The sequence below is a fragment of the Myodes glareolus genome, chromosome 8 (genome assembly GCF_982192425.1).
Source record: "Myodes glareolus chromosome 8, mMyoGla1.1, whole genome shotgun sequence".
Classification (NCBI taxonomy): Eukaryota; Metazoa; Chordata; class Mammalia; order Rodentia; family Cricetidae; genus Myodes; species Myodes glareolus.
The window spans coordinates 54,945,973-54,968,317 of record NC_142033.1 but is presented as its reverse complement, the minus strand read 5'-3'; the positions used below and the strand labels follow the sequence as shown (position 1 = coordinate 54,968,317).

The 22,345-nt window shown below is 41.8% G+C and overlaps 1 protein-coding gene across 2 annotated transcripts in view; it reads right to left on the bottom strand.

Annotated features, from left to right (window-relative positions):
• The window catches only part of Ppargc1a (PPARG coactivator 1 alpha), a 633,781-nt gene that overhangs the window by 105,879 nt on the left and 505,557 nt on the right, over positions 1 to 22,345 (bottom strand). Inside the window, exon 1 of one of the 2 annotated variants that reach the window (XM_085691904.2) lies at positions 1,534 to 1,660. The exons of the other annotated variant lie outside the window; for it this stretch is intronic. Within the exon in view, the coding sequence (XP_085548030.2) occupies positions 1,534 to 1,551 (18 nt within the window). The 5' untranslated portion in view covers positions 1,552 to 1,660. Of the gene's footprint in view, positions 1 to 1,533; positions 1,661 to 22,345 lie in introns of those variants that run through there. 2 annotated transcript variants of the gene reach the window in all.

The following is a 22,345-nucleotide window of genomic DNA, read 5'->3' as shown; positions in this document are numbered from 1 at the left end:
ACATACATAATAATGAGATGCAAATAGGAAAACTTTGCCCAGTATTCTGAAATTGGGACTGTAGAAACTAGAACGGAACACATTATAAAACTCTGATCGAGGGCAGAAGATGGCCAGAGTTCACTAAGCACACACAGTGCGGGATGTACACAGTGCGCCATGCTCTCCAGAAGACAGCTTTTGTGTTTTTGCAGGGTATCATTCTCTTTATAAAATATACTCACCTCTCTCTTCCAAGAGGAAAAAAAAAAAGGCTGTTGTCACCTCTATGATATAGCTTTAGTTTTTGATGCCAACATGATTCAGTAAACAGAGTTATGCGACAGTTTATTATTTCTTATTCAGTACTCAAATTAATCTCTGAATAGCGCTGGCATTAATTCAACTTGATGCCTGTACTTAGGATTTCACATAGGTGCCTTCATCCAATTCTTCCCAACTAATGAAACCTTAATTCATGGTAATATATTTATTTCTAGTTGAGTTCATGTTAAGGAGTATGGTACTTTACAGAAGACTAATTAATATCAATCATATATTATAACACTTTTAATGGTTCAGTGGAAAATGCTACACAAGAGAAAAGATTAGATGAAGAGAGGGGTCTTAGTCCATCATATTTACTCTATTTTTAGGACTTGAGTATTACCAAGCATTATTTCAAACATAAATTTAATTGAAATTGTACATCATAGGAAGGCTGGGAATTAAGAACTCTGGGACTAGTCCCTAATAAGACATTGATCTGATGTGGCCCACGAACGTAATTCATACCCTCAGACTATTTTTCTACCTATTTTGTATAATAGCTATATAATTTGCAAGTTGGTAAAGATATTCAAATTCAGATTCATGGCACTATTAAAATAATGAACTACTTCACTAATGGCAAGCCTTCTGCAATTGTGGGTAACAATTCTACATTGATGCAGTGTGTGAGTAGTGATGATGGCATTGAATTTCCTGAGATTGTACATACAGTCAGCAGGAGAGCTTAAGTGTGACATAAATGGTACCCCCTGGAGTCATGCAATATAGTAGCCCTCACATCCCTTTAAGAAGTTATGTTTAAAAGAGCTAATCCTCCCCAGGCTCAAAGCACTGAAGTGCTGAGTTCTGCACTTCGAAACAAAAATCCCACAATTAAACAAAACCAACATGGTACACATTGCCTCAAACACACATTGATCATTTTCAGTCTTTCTGGCTTACAGCTTTCATTTACTCCGTAACAATGTCTTCATAATCATGCAAAGAATACTGTGCTGTACTCTTATCTCATTTTGCTTCTTTAGTAATAAACACACAAGAGTAGGGGATATAGTCTGGTGGGGAGTGCCTGACTCCCACGAATGATGCTCTAGGTTCATGTTGTCCTACAGCAGAATAACAACAATAATCATATACACATATAATTTTCCGATCTTATATCCTTTTTTAAAAAATCATCCTCATCATTAGGAATAAGGCAAAGGCTACACGGCCATAGCATGATGGGTAGGAGGTGTGGAGAAAACACCTCCTGGTACTCACTTTAAAAACCGAATCCATGGATGACAACCCCAATATCCATATCACTCATTCTGCTGCGGTGCAAACACTCGTATGGCCAGTCAAGAAAGTCACAACAGGGGTTTGCCCCAGCTACTTTTTAATTCATACAAGCACAGTGACGTCGGAAGGCACCCGGGAGTCACTGCTCAATGAATTCCACAATAGGACACAGATTTGAAACCTGATCTAGGCCAGATACGGACGTAAGAGCAAATATGTACAGTATCATGTGCTTTCCAACAGCTCCGAGTCTCGAGGGAGCTCTCTGACATCAGCAGTGGAGACAGGTGGTTCCCCTTCCAACTGTGGAAAATGAAACCCTAGTGCAGAGGCACCGGGCAAATACAGCAGTACTGTAGTTGTTCCTTGGTGCCCTCTCCCTGCGACTTCTGCAGTTAAATCCCAGGATATCCGACCATGCCAGCAAAGGAGGGAGCATTTGCAGAGAGGTAGATCTGGACCTTTAAAGAGGGTGTTTTTGCTACTCTGGTTTTCCTGTTTTTCCTACTTTAGCTGTTAGAGGCAGAACTTTCTTCCTGTCTTGATTCAGGATATATTGTCAAGTAGCTGCCCAAGCCTCTGCTCGCCAAAGTCACCCTTTGTTCCCTGTTATTACTACAACTCAACAGGAAAAAAAACAGACAAGAGTAGGCATCTTAACATCACGTGCAAGGCTCAGGTCAGGACCAATCGTAGCCAGTTTGAGTCTGTAAGCTCAGATCAGCTGAGATGCACTAAGCCCTTTGTGGTCACAACTATTTGCTTTTGAATTTAAGAATTACTAGCAGAAGGGTGCCCTGTAACGTGTGTATAAAATTACTTAATTCAGCTTCTATTTCCCTTCCTCAACATAGATACTTTTACACTCTGACAGCCGCTGGCTTTTAAAGCATTCTCCTTTTTGTTGTATCTCCTTAGAAACACAAATCTTGTTCCCTGGCAGCAGCGGTGCTAAGTGCTATGCCACATGCCCAAACTAGTTCTCCCTTGCAGCTTTAATTCACAGTAAGTGGCAGGAAAGGAGGTCAGCCCTCCTCAGAAAACCCTCCGAGTTCTTTTCGGCTGCAGAATCTATTTCAGAAAGCCACGCTCTCCGGCATGTAAAGAGTGATTTCCCGTTTGGAAATCCTGGCCATAACTATTGACAACTTTAAGGCATGGTCCTCTAAGGGAGCAAGAACCGAGAAACAATCCTGGTTTCAACTTCTGGTCCTAAGTTTTAGTAAAGTCAATTAACTCGAGTAGAGAAAAATTCAGGAATTGTACAGCGCCCTTCTCCCCAAGTAACCCTTTCATAGAGAAGCTACTTATGGAATGTATACCTGCTTTGATGTTTCTTCCCAGAGGTGCTCATTGACTGATTTGCACAATAATGCCACCTTAATCCTAGACTTTCCCGTGCTAGACTACAGCTGTAATAAGTCTAAGGAATGGGAAATGAGGCCAGGTCCCCCTGCTTCTCTGAACTCATCCTCCAGCATGCCAACCGCCAAGTCTTCTTGGTTTCTTTGTGTTCACAGTTTCCCACCTTTGCGCTACGGCAAATTTCACAGTAAGAAAGAAATGATGACTGGTCACAGAGTTTTGACAACAAGTACCAAACTATGCTGAAAATTTAGGTGGTTTTTTTTTCCCTATTTAATGCTTACACTAATAATAGAAGTGAACACTGTTGTTCTGCCGACTCTAAGGATAACCTCACTGAAGTTTAATAAATGGAAGAAACTTCACTTAGAATAAACAAATGGAATGTGGAAGGCTGATGCTCTCGGTAAATCTATCTCATTCAGTTTTACTCTTATGGCCAGGTTATGCAGAAAAAGAATATTTTTTTATTTCTGCCCAACAGTTACCTAAGTTAGGCACCTTAAGATGCCTCACAAATCAGAAGAAATCCATGGCTTCAGGTAAAGGAAGAAAGTAAAATCACCATACACATGAACCTAAAATGCCAGAGAAATGTGGGCAAACAGAAATCAAAGAACACATTCTGGACATGGCATTTGATTAAAGGAGGTATTAAAGTGTTTACAAGTTAGATCTTGAATAGCATTTAAATGAATGTAACTTTCTTTGCAGATCAACGTCTATTATGAACTGGGGGTGTTTGATCCAAACCATTAAAGAGTACTCTCAAAAGAAGAGATAGTAGAAAAATGTCCTTCGATGGAAGGAAGACTTTTTCCAAAGGTGGTGACTCCAAATGATGAGCAGAATAAAACACATATCTAAGCCATATGTTAAACCATCTCAAAAATGTTTTCCATATGCCATACACACTCTCCTGCGAGCGTGTTCAATGAAGTGCCTTCAGTCCATCATCTCACCTCCAACAGAGCTCAACAAACAGACTTCACCACTGTTTTTCACTATCCATAGCAGAATCAACTTTCAGCAGCTGTTTCATCTCTGTTTGGAAATGAAATCAGTTATGAAAATTTCACCTAATTTGGGACCACTCAGAATTCTTTGTGTTGGTCTTTAAAAGAGGGGGAGCTAAGATGTGTGGTTCCTAATCCCTTCTGACTTAGAAAATATTTGATAAAAAAAACCAACCAAACAAAACAACAATAACAAAACAAACAAACAAATTAACAAAAACAAGACACTGAACATAGGCTGTGGTGAACACTTTTCAGTCCAGCCCTTAGATAGCCTTTCTGTGAATTCTCGGCAAGCCAAGATTATATAGGGAGACCCTGTCTTAAAAAAAATCCATTGAATACACTTTCCCTAAAAAAGCAGGCTTTGGGGGACCTTGGCTTTGGTTTAACAGTAATTGCAGCTAAGATCCAAAGCCCTTGGTGGACATCATTCGGTGAGTCCAAAGCAAGTGGCCAGAAGACAAAACCACCAGATATCCTCACATCTACTTTGCCTACAATAGCAAAGACGTTCTGAGACATATGACAAGAGCCATACACATGCCAGTTAGTTCTGAAAAGTTCACAGTCACCATCACCACAGCTAACAACCGCAGCTGCGTGAACTGTAGGGTAACTTACTAAGAAAGGAAGCAACATGTTTTGAATTGTAATATTTTGAGATGAGATGCAAAAGAAACTTGGTTACATTGGGGAGCATTAAGCGAATTTCACATCTACTGTGCTTTTCCATATATACAAACTACACCACCAAGAATAAGCTCTTCAAGGTGGGGATCAGAATCAGATGGATACAGAATAGGTTGGTTGCGCCGATCTGACCACACCCCTAGCCAGAAGCTTCAGAGACATAAGAGGAACGTGGTTCCCGTCAGCACACACAACCTCAGTGACAGCCCTTGAACTGATAATCACTGAGCCTCAATTTTCTCATAAAATATGGGATAATACCTCCTGAGTCACTTAAACAATTTCCAAAGTTTCCGGCATGCAATGGGCACGACCCCATGTCTGTTTCCTTCCTGGTTGAAGGTGCTTAGTTCCAACAATGCCTCTGTCCCTTTTTACTTGGGAAAATTTATGATGTCTGTATTTTTTATTCCATATAGGATTGATGCTGATAAACGCAAACATGAACTGCAAACTCTGGTCCATGTTCTCCTCTGGCGACCTTTGCACAGAGAACGGAGAAGTGCGAATATACTTGGAGCCTGAATCAGGTGAGTAATGAATATGTAAGAGGGATCAGTTTTCGACACCAAAGTCATGCATGAAATGAAAAAAAAAATGACTTGACAATTTTAAAATGGAGATTAAAAACAAGATTTGAATTCAAAACTCTTTAGTTGTGAAAGTTTATGAACTTAACATGAGCAAAGAGACAGTGAAAATTGCCACTTAGTGGAACTCTGAAGGTTGATGTCACATTTTCCTATGTCAAGTGTCCCTTTAAAAGCCATCAAAGATTAAACATTTTTAAAATGAAAAGTAAAATTTCCCCAAACCTATGGATTTCTTGCTCAAAAGGAAAACATGATAGTTAGGCTACTCATCCGTACCCCAGTTTTCTCAGGCTGTTTATGCTGTTGGCCTACTCTATAAATACCCAGAATTGGAAATAAGTGAAACACAGTGGTAGCTGAGAAGTAATGCATATTGCTCATAGAATATCTTTGCTAAATATTATCAATAACCACCACCGTTAGAAAAGAGTGGGGGACAGAAAGGTAAACACCATCCTGCTTGGGAATCTAGCCACAAGGAGTCTGGCTCTTCAGTCCATGTCCACAGTCGTTATTTATAGCCTCCGACTGTAACCTTAGATGTGTCAAAGGCGACAGAACGAACTTCCTTCTCCCTCACACGAACTCTGCCTGCTACAGGTTGAAAAATCTCTTCTCTGGAGTGCTGTAGGCCAAGAAGTATTCTGGAGTTGGGATTTTTTTCTTATATTAAAATTTTTGCATCCATATAACGAGATATACTGAAAATATGACCCCAGATCAAAACCAAAAATTCATTTTCGGATCAAATACCTTACATAACTTGAAAATGTGCTCTTGAGTTTTGACAGTAAGTTAGCAAGAAGTCAGCTGTACAGATTTTTTTTTTATTTTTGGTTGTCATGTTGATATTCAAAAACTTTTTTTTTAGGTTTGCAGAAGGGATGCTTAGCACATAAATATGAACTGTTAAGTCTTCTTGTTCTACAGAAGTAGATGAAATTGACCCTAAAAATATACAATTAGCTAAACATTCTTGATAAAAGAGTCCACTGCAACAGCAAACACACACATCAGACATTTCTTCTGTGGTGCCGTAGATGTCAGACTGTACTGACCTGCAAATGCTTGGCACAAAATCTCATAAGAATGTAGTGGCAAGCTTCGAAATACGGCCGAGCACCGTGCCAGGTGCTTAGCTTGTGTAAGATTTTACTGGTGTCTTTCTGAAAGCTCTTATAGTCTTAGGGTTGGACACCCCATCAATCCAAATACCCACAAGTGAACACAACAATCATGAATGTGTTGCGGGAGCAAGGGTGGGGATCAGTTAAAGGCTTGAAAATAGATTTAATTAATCTCATAAATAAATCCAGGCCCATAAAGATATTTATAGATACCTGCCCCATGTGTAACTCAAAATATAATTTAGACTCATTCCAAAATTATGCGTATGTACAGATGTTCAGTGACGTTATACCCTCCATCATAACAGTCAGACCAGTCGTTTCTTTAAATGTCAAATAGAAAAAGAATAGTTCTGCAAAGCAAAAATGTTGGTCCCGTGCTATGTTGGGTAGGCAGTCACCTGACTGGTGTAGTGTTGAGTAATCCTGTGTGGATGCCAACAAGCAAGTAAAGGAAACAGCATGCCAGAGTCTTAGTATTCCATCCATGGGCCCTCCCCTATGACACCTGGGATCCAGAACAAAAGGCTGTAAGAGGCATGCTTGGCTGGAAAAGGACATGTAGATATTCCTGGTTATCGGTGAGATGATGGGGAGAGAGCATACTAAGATCCTGAGAAAGATGTCAGAAAGAGGAAGACCAGATAATAGGGTCGCAGAGAAGACAGCTTTCACTTTGATGCGAGGCAGACCTAGGCTGTGATGCTTCCCACCTCGGGAGGGTTCAGTGTACTCAAATAAAGATGATATCCCTGCCCACATGGGTATACAAGGATCAGACACTGGATTGCACCTCACAGACATTTGGAAAATGTTACTTCTCCTCAATACTAAACGGCTAAAGAAATAAAATATCCTGATGACAAATGATGAATTGTACAAGGTCAGGGGTTTGCTGCTAAGAAAAATACAAAGAAATAGGAACGAGAGAGAGGAGGAGGAGGAGGAGAAAGAAAAGGAGGAGGAGGAGAGGGAAAAAAGGGAAGGGAGGGAGGAGAGAGAGAAAACTGAGTTTTGACTTTCAACCAGGTGGTGGTTTTTAACCACTAACATGATCTCACTGTGGAAATTCGTCTTTAACCCAGAAAATGTGAGAAAATCATCAGACAACCACAGATAGAAAGAAAACAGAGAGCCCTTTAAAATAGAAGTGCATATTTGTGTTTAATCTAAACGTATAATGTCCATCATGAACCCACTACTGTTCTAAGGGCTTGATAGATACTCTCCCACGGGAGGAAACCTATGGTTATCCCTCCGTTGTCGGACGGAAATGGGTGCTGAGAGTTCACACCACTTACTGAAGGTCTCGAAGGAATTAAGGAAGAAGGTTGAAACTTGGCCCTGGGTGGCCTGACTGCAGAGTGGATTTCTCTAGCAGGCACTCACCCTCCAACTACCTGCCACCCTCTGTCAGCTGCTGAAGGCTTGGCTTTTTACTGCCTAAACTTCTGGGAAGCACTGAAACTAGAAGTTGAGCAAGACCGAGCTCCTAGTCTCAAGGACTCCACAGTCTTAACAGGAACAATAGAATCTTTGATCCTGGGACCACAGAGGAATCTGAAGGATACTCTGAGTGGAATGCAAACCTGTAGGGAACCCAGGCTGCCTATGGGAGATGGAGATGGAAGGGTGAAATGGTATTAGCAGAGCAAGTTCTTTCTCCCTCTCTTACTCTGAAACCACTCTCAGTATTCGCATACTCACTGGAAACAACAGCCTTGTGTCTTTGAATCATCCCAATAATAGTATTGCCTACTAATCTTATTTATACATCTAAACCAAATGCAACCTACCCCATGAGACATTTAGAATCTGATAGGGAAAGATCCTACACACAAGTAATTTGAATGCACATCCCCACATTTTGAAGTATGACCCCCAATTCTAAGGTCACAGACATGATACACAAATACAACCATGATGTTATCACATGCCACCTTCTCTCAGTTATCTGATGAGCTCAATAAGCCGGAAGTCTCAAAATTCTCTGCTGTTAATTGTTATCAAATCAAAATAAACCATCATACATTAAACCAAATCATGTATCAAATCACAATAACAATATTTAACATACATGTATAAACTAAGCTTAGTAACATACCAATCAGATGAAGTAAAATGGCATTGCCCATGGAAGACTAGGGAGTTTACAACAATGCATGTGAATGTCAATACAAGTACACACCAAAGAGTACTTCACATTGTGACTTTTGATTTGAGTCCAATTTCATTATTGAAGCATATTTAATATGGTGTCTACATTCTTAACTCTTCATCAGAGTTGCAACACAAATCTCTAACAATGGGTACAAGGTTATAGAGAATATCGATAGACAGAACATCTTGTCATGGCTAAAACTAAAGAGTACCTATTCGTCTTATTTGATGTTGAAGAGTGGATTTTGAGATAGGGTTTCACTCTGTAGTCCAGGCTAGCTTTGTACTGTTGGCAGTCCTTCTTCTTCAGCTTTCAAGGTGCCAAGATTACAGGCACAGGTTACCATGCTCAGAATAAGAAAACCATTTTGAAGTATGATTCTGATAGCAACTCTGGATTTGCCTATCTCCAAACAAAATCATTCACTAACTGAATAACCATAAAATAGGAAAGAGAAGTTCAATCATAAAAAGGTCATTAAATGTAATTTGGAAAATTTTTAGAGAGATAACCAATATTAGAGGCTTTCAAAAAGACTGTCTACTTTTATTTTCCATGTATGAGTGTTTTGCCTTCACTCTTTGCATGCAGTGCTCAGGGAGACCAGAAGAGGGCATCAGAAACCCTGGAAGTAGGGTTACAAACAGTTGAGAGCTTCTCTATGGGTGCTGAGAACCAAACCCAGTCCTCTGCAAAAACAGCAAGCTCTCTTAACTGCCGAGCCATCTCTCTAGCCCCCCAAAAACCAGTTTTGAAAGCAGTAGAGTTGATTAGAAAAGATCAAACAAGAGAGAGTTCCAGGTAAGAAGATCACATTTTCAAAAGAAGGTTCTCTAGTGGATGTGCAGTCTGTAGCATGGAGCCTTAGCTCTGACTTCTGATGCTAACCTCAGTGACTACCAGGCAGCTTAGGACAAATGATAGGTTCATTTAAAGTAAGAGTCATCATGCCCACTCCTTAGGGGTTTATGGGGGTGCCTCCAAGAATTGATACCATTGGTTGTTAATTTGATACACTAGTATAGCTTAGCCCTTGATGCCCAGTTGTTTAGTTGAACATTAGAAAACACTAGCTTAGACATTGCTGCTGAGTCATCCTGCAGATGTGATTATTATTTATCACCAGTTGCAAGCATGCCTTGCCCAGTCATCTGAGCATCCTGTGAACAAAGCTGAAGTTGCCCTGAGAAAATGAGAGTTTCTAGCCTGAGCTGACCTGTGAAACTCTTCACAGATTTTCCAACCTGCCTATTAGCCCTGTACAGTGGAAGCCTCGACGGTCCCAACAATCATGTGCTACCTACATCCCATGATTGTAAATGTGCACAGGAGACAAGCATCCTGGAGACTTTAATTCCCAGGAATTAACTGGTGAAATGCCTAGGATCTTCTAAAAGCAGGTTCAGAACCAAGGAGAGGAAACACGCGTGAGATGAAGCCTGTGAAGGTATTAACCATGCATACCCCATGGCGACAAGAGCATTGCTTTAGTTAGGTTCTCATGTCATAAAAGAAGGCCAACTGACTCAGCAAACAGGCGTTGGATGGGTTACAACGTTCTAACTATGAGGAGATGACAGAAAGGCTTTCCCAGTGCCGATCCCACAAGCCCCATTCTAAGACAGTGACAGAAGGCTACAGAGGAAGCATGTATCTGTCCATCTGTCCATTCCATTGATGGGCATCTTGCACTTGCCACACTCCCCAAATAGGACCAGCCTCAGCATTGTGAGGATGCAGATTAAATTCTCACCTTTGGAGTACTCCCTGGTGAGCAGGGAAACAAGGAGGCAAAATCATATCAATAAAACATACTGGAATAAAGTCAGGCATGGAACTCTGAGAAGGGCCAGTGAATGGATGTCTCACCTCCTTTAGTAGGGAAGGTTTTACCCATGTAGCATTCGTTTCTTAACTGAAATCATTACAAAGCTCAGCTCTGGCCAAGCATTATGCTCTGCCTTGGATGTAATCAGAAGATATTCTGTAGAATATTAATGCTGGTCAGCTCTCATTGTTGCCTTGTTATTATACCAGGTATTTTCCAAAACTCTGTACATTCATTTCCTGTTCTCTTTACACACTAAAAGATTGGTTCAACATTTTCACACCTTTTCCTATAGGACCATCACCCGGATACGAACTCATGTATTTACCATTCAAACACTCGAAGTTCCTACTGTCTACAAAACAATCTGTTTGGCACCAAGTTAAGCAACAAGCAATATCTGTCCTTATGTCTAGAGGAGGGACAAACATTCACAACCACCCATAATTTTGGACTACCTGACCCCACAGTCTTACAAAGGCCTTGTCCTATATGTAAGTAAGCCACCTCCCAAAAACTTGCCAAAAATCTAAGAATATAATTCTGAACACAATCAGCTGAAATGAGCTTTTAGTGTTATTACCTAAACCTGATATAAGGTAAATAGCCAGGAACTGGTGGTATTAAAATACAAAAATGACTTCACAATTATGTTTATAACCCAGAATCTGTCTTTTGTGTTTACATGACTAACCATGTTAACTGTAGTTCAATATGACCAGATCCTTCTTTAGCTACCAGAATGCCAATCAACGCCATCTTGATTTATATCCCAGCTATGTGTAGCATGAGACACTGTTTCTGAACTTCTCATTGCTTGAAGAAATGAAAAGAAAAATAAAAATTGAGCCCTTCAACGGGATATGAGAGTGTAAATAGAGGTAAATAAAGTTAGTTATCCTCACATATCCTGTTGTAAGGCTCAACTTCCATTGTTTTTCTTTATCTCACTGTATTTTTTCTTTATCTCATTATTGATAAATAGCATGTATTTGCTATCAATTAGCAGCAAGTATATATTGCAGCCATTTCTAAATGAAACTTTATAAATAACCGTAGCTTTAATTATCCTGGAAAACTACAACATCTTTTAAGATTCACAGCTGCTGCCAAGGATCATGCAGGCCCTAGAAAGTTTCCCAGTTCTTCACAAAGGTCAAGGTAAATAGACAACAAAGATTTCATTATCATTGAAAAGAACAACTTTGAGTGTGTGCGTGTACAAATATGTATGCATCTTCACATGTGGGGGGGATATTTGTACATACTTTGGATGCCAAAACTCAACCTTGGGCATTATTGTTCAGGAGACTGTCCTCAATAGCTTTTGAGAAAAAGTCTCCAGTGGAATCTGAGGACTGATGTAAGGCCGGTCGACCAGTAAGCTTCATGAACCTCCCTGCCTCTGTCTCTCCACCACTAGCATTATATGTATTTTTATAGAGGTACTGTAGATCCGATTTTGATATTCTTATTTGCATGGAAAGCAGTTTAGTTACCGAGCAACCATACCCCAAGCCCAATGTTTATGTATCCTAAAGTTAAAAAGGCATTTTATTTCAACAAAACCGAGTATAAACCTTCCTGGAAATAAATAAGAAGGAAAAGCAGGCACGTGCTAACCTTTGGGTGTGGGCACATCATTCATGTTAGAAAGAGGCAGTAAAAGGAGAGAGGAAATGAAGAAAATGTGGGTGAAAAATTGTTTCCTTGGGGCTGAAAGAGATTGGGGTATCTTGTTTCCTTCACACTTTACACAAATCCCATTTGTTTAGAGAATGTTTAAAAATTATACGCTAGGCATTATGGGAAGAGGTCAATGGTACAACATTTGTACAACATGAGCAAGGTTTTAGGTTTAATCCTCAACACCATAAAAATAAACAAAATGGCAGGACTAGGGGTGCCACTCAGTGGTAAAATACTTGCCTAGCATATGTGAGACCCTAGATTCCATTGCCGGTACCACACATAAAAGAGTAAAATAATGTGTTCCAATTGTCAACGAAAGAATAAAAGTGGAAGTTGGAGTTGCACACAAAGTTAAATATGGAAACAAGAAAGTAAGCGCACACACACACACACACACATACGCACATACACAAAGTAACAGCAAAAAGAGATCAATCTGATTAAAGGGAGCAAACAATAAATGTTGGTATATACCCCGAATAACTAAAATGGTTGGATTAAGTAAATATTTTATCCAACAGAAGGAAATAAGACTTCCCTGTGCTCCAAAATAATGCCATTCTGATTCTCAGTGCCTGGGCATTGGTACCCCTCTGTCTTCTTTCCATATTTTTCTTAGCAGCTTCTATCAACATACTAAATTGTATATCTTCTGGTTGTTTCCTTTCCATTCTTCTGTAATACAAAGTGTAAAAAGACACAGGTCCATACATTGGTTTCTTATTTTACCACAGGCTCCTAGAATGGTTTCTTTAAAATGATAGATGTTGGATAGAAAAGCAAGGAGGGAGAGAAAGGGTGTGAAGGAGAGAGAAAAAAAGAAGAGAAGGGGAGGAAAAGAATGAAAAAGTTATAGAGAGGGAGTGAGGGAAGAGAAGATGGAGAAAAAGAGTGGAAGATGGGGGAAGAGAGACTGAGAGATTTCATTCCCAATTTGAATTAGAAGAGAAATTTATCACGAAGTCCTATTTAAAAACTACAGCAGACTTTGAGGTTATGCTTGAGTGGGGAGATTATAGTCCAATAATTATGTTAATCGTCAAATAAAAAGTACATGCAAATGTATAGTGAGAAAGGAACAGAAACAAACAAACAAGAAATCCTACAGCTACCATATCCTTCTTTCTGTCAGGCAACATAATAGAAATGAAACTTACAAATGCTGGAATCAAGTGTGTGATGTATCTTTAAACCCTAGCCTTGCACCTAGAGGCTCTGTGAGCTCTGAACACTTCTATAACCTCTCTGCACTCTGAACGTCAACTGCAGACTATGGCTAATGTTCGTACCTCAGTCAAGGGATTTCTGTGAAAATTAAATGAACTTTATACATCGATCATCCAGAACACTGCCTGGCCATGAGGAAAATTGTCACCGGTTAATTTGAACGCCTGCTCTTCCTTTGTGAAACAGGAAGAGCCACTGGCTATGGGTTAATTTTAAGTCTGAGATGAACTTAAATAAATAAAAGAAGCTTAAGTTTTCAGTTGTTGGCTTTATCACTTTTTGCTTGCTTTCTTTTTATGAAATTAGAATACGTTCATCAAAGGGATTAGATAATTCAGAAATATAGAAATAAGAAAACAAAATTACTCTGCATCCCAAAGATGAGATAATATGAACCACTATTATTATTTTTTTATAAATTAAAAGATTCCTTTCTATTCCACAAACATGTGCATGTGTGCTTTTATAACAATACCATCTCCAAATAGTTGGACACACACGATGCACTGCTATTCAACCTGTTTATAGAGATCTTACTGTGGGTGTCCTCTTGACAAATCAAGGTTGACAAGCATTCTACATAACATAGCAGCGGCTAGTTTCCCGTTGTATGAAATGCCTTGACTTACTTAGCCAAGACTCCATTCAGACACAGCTGGGTTGCTTCCAGCTTGTGAAAGTGCTTTGTAAACTAAAAGTAATATGCAAATGGCAGTTGTCATCACCCTCATTTCTAAGATAAACATGCAGACGTTATTATTAACGGCTTGGCTTTTCAAGACGTGACCTCTTCTATTTCATTATTGTCTCCCAGAAGAGACGCCTCCATCTGGTTGCATTCACACCATCATTTTAAAAACATGACATTTAGGGGTCCCCATCTGAGGGCAAAAACCTATGAACCTCTGAATCAGAATGAGGAGAGGGTGCTGAGAGAGATTTCCAGAAGATGCTTCTCATTGCAAAGGTACGACTCTTCCCGTGCCCAGGCTACCTCAGCCAACTTTGCTCACAGACTGACATCGTTCACCAATTGCTGCCCTTTCCCGCTGAATCTATGCATGGCCTTAGAGCTCATTTTTGACAATGGACTTCAAGTAGCCATTTTGAAACTGTAATAGATAAGCGATAAAATGTGGTCTTGCTGACCCCAAATTGAAGATATAAGGAAAATCAAAAAGATGTCTTTAAGTGCTCACTGAGTTAGTCCTAGGGGAGAGACGTGCTGTAGGTGGCGGACTTGGGAGTATATTGATCAGTATCACAGCCCTTCTAAATCTCTGGGATGCTTGAGACTGGGAACAACGCCTCATCTTTCTCTACAATAAGATTCTGAGGAAGGAGAGACACCACTTAAATGCTCGTTTTATGCATGAGAAGTTGAAATATCAGACGGAAGTGCAGCCTGATCACATGAGTTTTACAATCTCATTGATTAATAACTGAAATTAAAAGGATCAATCTATTTTCTGTAAATAAAGCTCACCATACTATTTCAGGTAGAAGAGAGTTGGATAGGATATGGAAATACAAGAAAATAAGTTAGAATTGTTACTCTTTTTTTCCCTTATTTATTTATTTAAAGAATTTCCACTTCCTCCCCTCCTCCCAATATCCTCCTGCTCCCCCGACTCCCTCTCCTCCTCCCTCACCATTCCCAAGAGCAGTCAGGGTTTCCTGCCCTGTGGGAAATCCAAGTTCCTCCCCCCTCCCTCCAGGTCCAGGAAGGTGAGCATCCAAACAGACCAGGATCCCAAAATGCCAGAATCCGGTTTGATCACATGCTCGTTCAGTCCCAGTCCAGCTGGCCTTGGTGAGCTCTCATTCAATCAGTCCCCTTGTATCAGTGGGTGAACGCACCCTTCGTGGTCCTGACTTCCTTTTTCATGTTCTCCTTTCTTCTGCTCTTCATTTGGACCTTGGGGGCTCATAATAAATTTTCCCCATTAATTAATGCTGCAACTTACAGCAAACATGCATAGCAGGAACTGGAAGACCCTGCTGATACCAATTTTACAGGAGAAGGGAGTTTATGCATGGAGATATATTGCAGATGTATTACTCCCTGGCGCAGGTCCCAGCATGGGCTGGATGGATCCAGCTTATAAAACTCTGGCCTTTCACCTTTTCAAGGCTACAATTAACTTCTCTGTGAGTTTCATTCATTCAACAAATATTTACTGCATGACCAGTACATCCCAGGCCCTGCAGTAAGCGCTGGATGTGAGGAAGTCCAACACGACAAAAGAAACAATTGAGATGCAAAGCAGACTGCCCATGAATATCTCAGGCCTCTTAGCAGTGCATCCCCCGGACAAATGTTACGTCTGACGATCCCAGGTAGTTTAGTACTTTTGTCTCTTAATATTAAAATAGGGCTTCATCGCCTGACCCAGGAAGGAATTTTTAGCCCAATATGGAAGTGAGCAAATACTTTTATTGTCTCCTGCATGCTCTATTTATTTCATCCTGGTCCACGGAAATGTGTGCGTATGAATGCTAGATGGACGGTGAGAACTGACTCCATGCAAAGTACCGAAATCAGTGAATAAGCTGTCACGAATAGGTGGGGTGAGTGGCCGGGGTGTCTAATACCTGCCCTTCCTATCTCATTTCTTTCGTGGTGACCCTGCTTCTCCATCCTCTCTTGGTCATGCTACATAACTCCATTCTACTGACTCCTGGGGACTTATTTTAGGCTCCATCTGTTATATAAATCACAGCCCAACATGGTGACTAATGAAGGCTACCCCCCTCCACCGCACACCATCTCGCACCCGATTACATATCAAACCTCACCCTTCTCTAATGTCTCCACTTGGAAATGTCTTCGATGTCACAGAAACAAATCATAAATCTCCTTCAGAGCGTCCACCTTACAGCCCACTCTTCCTAGTGCAGTATGTATCGGGTGTGTCTCTAGGGTAGCCTCCAGCGTTCTGCTAGCAAATACATTCCATATGAATGTATGGGGGAAAGCTCCACCTCGAACCGTAAATACCTGGTTACACATGACCACTTTCTATTTACCATGTGCACGGCTTTTGATAAAAAAAAAAAAAAAGCATGCAAATATACGGCACTTTAGTTTCCCCTGAAATGGAGACATCCTGATAAAATCTCTGAGGTCCAAATAGAACTATTGTTCAGTGACTCCTCATACCTTAGAGAACACTGCACTTCACCAAGGACTCTTGGAGTTTTCGGAGTCTCCTCTTATTAAAAAGAGGTGACCTGTAAATCCCTTTGAGAGGCAGTTCAGCTTTTACACACTCCCTATTCTAAGTTCTCAGTAAATGAGTATTGTTGATTCTCTCCTTGGGCTTCAAGCCACTAAAAATAAAATAGGTGCCCCTTTTTTTCTAACAGAAGAAGGATTTGAGTGATGGTCCTTACACTGATTGGTCAGGAGCCCAGATAAAATATTTTTATTGACAGTCCCTTTCGTTTTCCATGCACTGCTAAGTAGCTTAGCACAGCACACACATAAAGAACAAAAGGCAAAGAAGTAGAGACTCAGACTCAATGGGGAGAATCCCATCAATACCTATGCTCCCTGCTGATAAAAGAGCCAGGTATGATGTTGCCACCTAAGCTGTCCTATTCATGCAAAACCAGTCGGAAGGGGGACACAATGCAGTATGAACCGGCAGCGGCAGGCGAAAAGTTAAGAAAGGAGCCAAGATTCAAAAGGTTGATGTGCCCTTTGACCCCTGAGGTCCGCATAAGATCAAATGTAAATGAAATCACCTTAGAGACTGTAATGTTTTTTAACTCAGCCAAAGGAGTAGTATGCATAAAGAAATTCTATCCCGATCTGTCAAAAGCTACCTATTGATTTGAAAAGATAAAGCATAAAATGTTCAAAGAAGCATCATAAATATAATGGTACGGGTCAAGATCAAGTGCAGAGACGTTTCCCCCGGCAGGATACAGTCTGGTGATGAACTAACTCTGAGCCTGGCCAAGTTTGCCCAGGAAAGATGCCTCTGGCAACGAGAACTTGATCGTACTTTTAAAGGAAGAAAATAGAACCCCGACTCGTGTCTGGATTAGTCCTAAGAATGGTGATCTGCTTGTGCTGTTGGTCAAGACCACTCATGAAACATGGCATAGCTGGCAGCTCAGAAATGCAGCCTGGGAGCAGGACCTCATGAGAGAGCAAGCCAAGCTTTGGCTCTTAGGTAATTGGCCTTGGGCCTGGTCCCTGGACAAAGCAAAGCTGAATTTTCCCTGACATCCTAGGCTTTTGAATTTAATAAAGAACCCTAAAATTATTCATCTTGCCTTTTATATTTTCTTCACCAACTTTCCTCAACCTGTCTCCCTAAAACCCAGCCTTTCGCTCCCCCCTCCCAGAAAATTAAAAATAAATAAATAAACAGCGCAAGGGGAAGTTTTACTGTAAATCTTTGATGTGGTCTCTCCTATCTCCCACTGGGTTATCACTCAGCTTCCAGATGCCTCCTTCCTGCTCGCCCTGATATTGAAATGACTCAGGCTCCTGTTTGGAAGCAGAGGAGTGCCTCCCATTCTTCAAACCAGTCCAAACCACAGGGAACCTGTCCTGACCAGCACTCCCTCTCCCGGACCTACCACCTACAGGTTCAGCGAAGGCAGGCCCACTGTAAACAGCAAGGGCCCAGCTGAAAGCCTGAACTGAGCTGAAGGGGTGAGGCCCAAGTTCTCCCATGAAAAGGGTAGATAAACCAGCCCTGCCTGCCATCACCACAGCCTGGCCCACCACCACTTTTCTCAAAGGGCAGAGAGTGGGTTTCTATGACCCAGGGGAGAGTGTGGGTTTCCACAACCAAAGCACTGGCAGAGTGAACAATTCCTTTCTCCCACACTTGCACCATTCTTCTGAGGAATGAGGTTGACTTTGATTCTTCAGATTACATCTACAATTAAACTCTTCAAGACTTTGTACCCTGGGAAAATAGTAAACAACTCAATGCTTGTCCTCAGATAACCGTGTGTGTGTGTGTGTGTGTGTGTGTGTGTGTGTGTGTGTGTGTGTGTAGATGGGGGTGTGAGTAAGGAATTCAAATGAATGAGAAGGATTCTTCACCCCCCCCACACACACACCAAAAGTTTCCACAGGGAGAATGCATGTGGGTGCAACACCTTGTAATTTAAAACACTGCTTCTTCCTGGTTCTCCAGACCTCAGCCTGAGCAAGGCGTGGGATTTGACTTGGCTGCCTTTACGGGCCAAGGCACCAGGGTGCCAGGCAGCCCATCACGTGGGGCCCCCAGGCACACTGAATGCCACCTTGTTTGACATTTCATTGGCAACCACAAACCAGTCTGAAGAGGCTCCGACCCCGCCAGGAGCAGGCAGGTGGGAGAAGGAAGGGCTCATAGGCTGAGCACTCTTCCTCAGGGGCTCTTCTGGAATGGATTGGGAAAGACACACGGAGGAGACAGAGGGAAACCCGTGTTTGGCAGGTGCACCCTTTGAGATTCAGTTGGTGGAGGAGAGGGAATTATTTGGGGTCAGTTTCAAAACACAGAGAAAGGAGAAGGTGCAGTACAGAAAGGGGGAAAAAAAAGCCATAGTTCTAGGGTCTAAAGTAAAATAAGCCATTCACCTAAATCAAATGTCACCGCTAGTTCCCAAATTATAGTATGGTGCTAAAAATGTCAGCGCGCCCAGGAGCAGGGACCCTTATCATTCATTCATCTTGCATGTGCTTACGGAACATGCACGGTGTTCATGAAATGTGCCCCTTTTTTGCCAGAGAGTGGGCAGAGAGAAGAAAGACACCCTGGTAATCAGAGATGGAGTTTGACCTTATGGAATTTGCAGTCTGATAGGGAACGGGGGAATCCACAGAGTACACAAGCACCAAAGATCCTTCAGATCTAGCACAAACGCCAGGCAGGCTAGAAGCGGTCCTCCAAAGGACTGGGAGTGCGGCACTCCACCTGAAATTGAGTTCAGCTGCAGAAAAGTCTTTTGCTTGGCTTCGGCACCCACAAGAAGATGGGGAGCCCTCAACATCCCCTCACATCGACAAGGGAACATCTGCTAAACAACTCCACTTTCTTGCCAAAATATGCGGGTTCACACCTATGTGTGGCCGGAATTTCTATAAGTATCAAGGGCTCCCCACTCCTTTCCCCAGTAACAGCAGGGAGTAGGTGCTCCCATACAATAGCAAAGTTTCTAGTTTCCATTTCTTTCTGTGTAGTGTTTTAAAAAGAACAACTTTATTATTCTGTGGGGGCATTTTTGTTATTGTTGTTTCTATGTTAGAAACCACAAGCTGATTTTCAGTGGTCCACCATAAGTTTCCGGCCCTCTGGGTATGAGGTAGAGGGTTTTTTTTTTTCCTTGTTTTTTCTTTCAGCATTCCGGCTCTCTGGGTATTTGTTTGGTTTACTCCTGACAGATACAATGGAATGCTTCAGTGAAAACCTCCCAACTCTTTTTCCATCTATGAATGAACAGAAGGTATCCCGTGGCTAAGGAGGGACAAGCATCTGCCCCACGGGGGCCTGCTGGCTGCTGGGAGTGCACCATTCCTCAGCCCACTCTGGCCTCCGCACGCAATTTACTAACGTTTGTGCTGTTTCATGGCAGGGTGATTTATCACTGACACCTCCTTGCCACTTCAACTGGGGGCCACTGCAGTGGGGCAAGGTTCAAGGAAGTTGGCCGAAACTGAAGCAGACATTTTATCAGCTAACTATTGCATTTTCTGCTTCTTGACTTTTCCCAGGAGCTTTGAGTTTTCATTTCGCTCACTGCCTTTAACTCCTCTGGTGCTGCTCAGGACCAGGGCCTTTTCTCTGAAAATAGCAGTGCGTCAGTACACTGGGGGTGCTCGGTTTGCTTGCTTTGTTTAAGAATACAGAGGCCCCTTAACGGTAACCGCTGAGTCCAAACCCGGTTTGGAGAGGAGAAGAATTCGCACTGAAGGCTCTGGCTAGGCAGGGAGCCCAGCCTTCTGTGTGTCCAGGCCAGAAGAGGGAACTGAGGCACGTGGCTCAATCTGGGACTCACCGACTCAAAAGCTATCCTGTCCCACTATGTGAGACTCCTAAGTCTTCACTTGCTCCGTTGCTTGTTTCTTTATCCATTTACTGGTACATTTGAAAGGCGAGAGCCTAATAAGAAAAGTATTGCTGGGTACCAGTGAAGAAAGCAAACCAGCAAATAAACATGGGCGTTTACCCCTCTCGGTCCTGGGGGGGGGGGTCGTGTACTTGGCGGGCAAATACTTTTTGATATAAAAAAGAACATCAGTTAAACCGCTGCTCAAAAAGAAGTCTCATCAAAGCAACGTTATAATAAGGAGTGGGAAAAGGGACAAAACAAAAGAAGTTAGAAACGGACGAGGGAGCAGACCCTGACCTGTATGTATTTTCAAGCAGATTTCAAGCATGCTCTTTTTAATACTGAAATGATTTCCTAAAGTGGTAGAGAGCCGTCGCTTTATCTCCCCCAAGAGAAGATATTTCTCAAAAAAGTTCACTTTCAAAATCATCCACCAGCCCCTTCTCTCCTGCTACTCCTCATCCGAAGTTCTCTTCACATTTTGATTCGTCTTCCTCTTTTAAAAACCCACAAGGCAGAATACAAAGAGCAGTCAGGCACATTCTTCCTACCGCCCGAACACTCCCAAGCTTCACTAAGGAGAGGCTCTTTTTCCAAGAAGCCAGGGCAATTCCATGCTGGCTCAGTCCTGGCCCCTCCTGGGCACAGGTAGGAATGATACCTAGGCCTATGAACTCTCAGTGGCTTTTGAGGGAAAGAATCAGTCACAGGAGACTGAGTGGACCATTCAGCCCATTTTACAACAGGACAAACCAGATTAGACAGCACGTAAGGCAATCTTAAACTTCTCATCCCCATTGTCCATGTTGGCAGATAGATATGTGCTGTTATAAGGTGTCCCAAGCCATTTACAGGTATCGGAGTTCGGAGGAAGGATAGTTTAGTGAATATTCAAAGAGGTGCCCACATAAGCAAGGCCAAAAGTCACGTCTGTGGTTTCACGTCTTCGTAGAAGCCAAAAAGAAGCTCAGGGGCACCTTTTCTTTGTATACGTGTACGCCTGTGCATCACCAGGCCAAGACAGGACCAATTTCATCAGAGTTTGCCAAGGACAGGGCTGCTCTCTCGTTCCGCACACAGCTTTCACCTAACACCCCTGCCCTGTCCACCTTCAAACACGACACAGAAAGAGGGCAGTCTCTCCTTGTTTCTTATCTTTCCCAGAGCATGAATGTGTGCCCTGTGTATAAGATCAGAACATGTCAACTTCAAGCCCAGCACACGATGTTTGTGACAGCAAGAGCAACCTGAACAATGGAAGGGCTTGAAAGACAAACCTTTCAGTGTCCTCAGAAGTAATGTAAACGTGTCAGCTTCTCCCACTAAAACACAGAGCGAGAAAACTAAATAGGAAAGCCTTTGCTTTTTTAATTAACTTTTCCCAAAAAAAAAAAAAAATCCTCTAGACATGAGAGTGATCTCTCACCGACCCTTTGTCAACTGGAGGAAACAATTATTTTGGTCATTGAAAGAGCCACTTTGACCAGTGAACTGTCATTACTAATCAGTCTAGAGTTCCCTACACTAAGTAGAAAACAATAAATGAACGGGGAGAATAAATCGGTAAGTGAATAAATTGTCTGCACACAAATCCCCGCAGGCCATGTGTTTATAAGTCAACAGCTTAAAATGAAAACATCTGATGAAGGTAATACACCTGCCAGAAGAGCATAAAACGCCAAGCCCAATGGTAAAATAGAAAGATTAGAAAGCCTTTTAAAGGAGCCATCAAAGCAAACTATTAAATGAATACATCTGCTCGGTGCTAGACTCCGGTTTATAAGTGCTACTCAAAATGAAAGAGATTTAGGACAAACATTTCATAAAAGGATATGAAAGGCCATGAAAAGAACATGTCTGGAGGATGATGAGAGAAAATGGAATGGATTCAGTTAAAAGAAGAATTGACCTCAAGCTTCGAGCCCAGGACGCGAATGGGAGGTTTGATGGTTCCAGTTTTCACTGGAAGGGGTGAGAAGCAAGGAGATAGAGCACAATCATTTCTCACGTCCCACTTCATATTT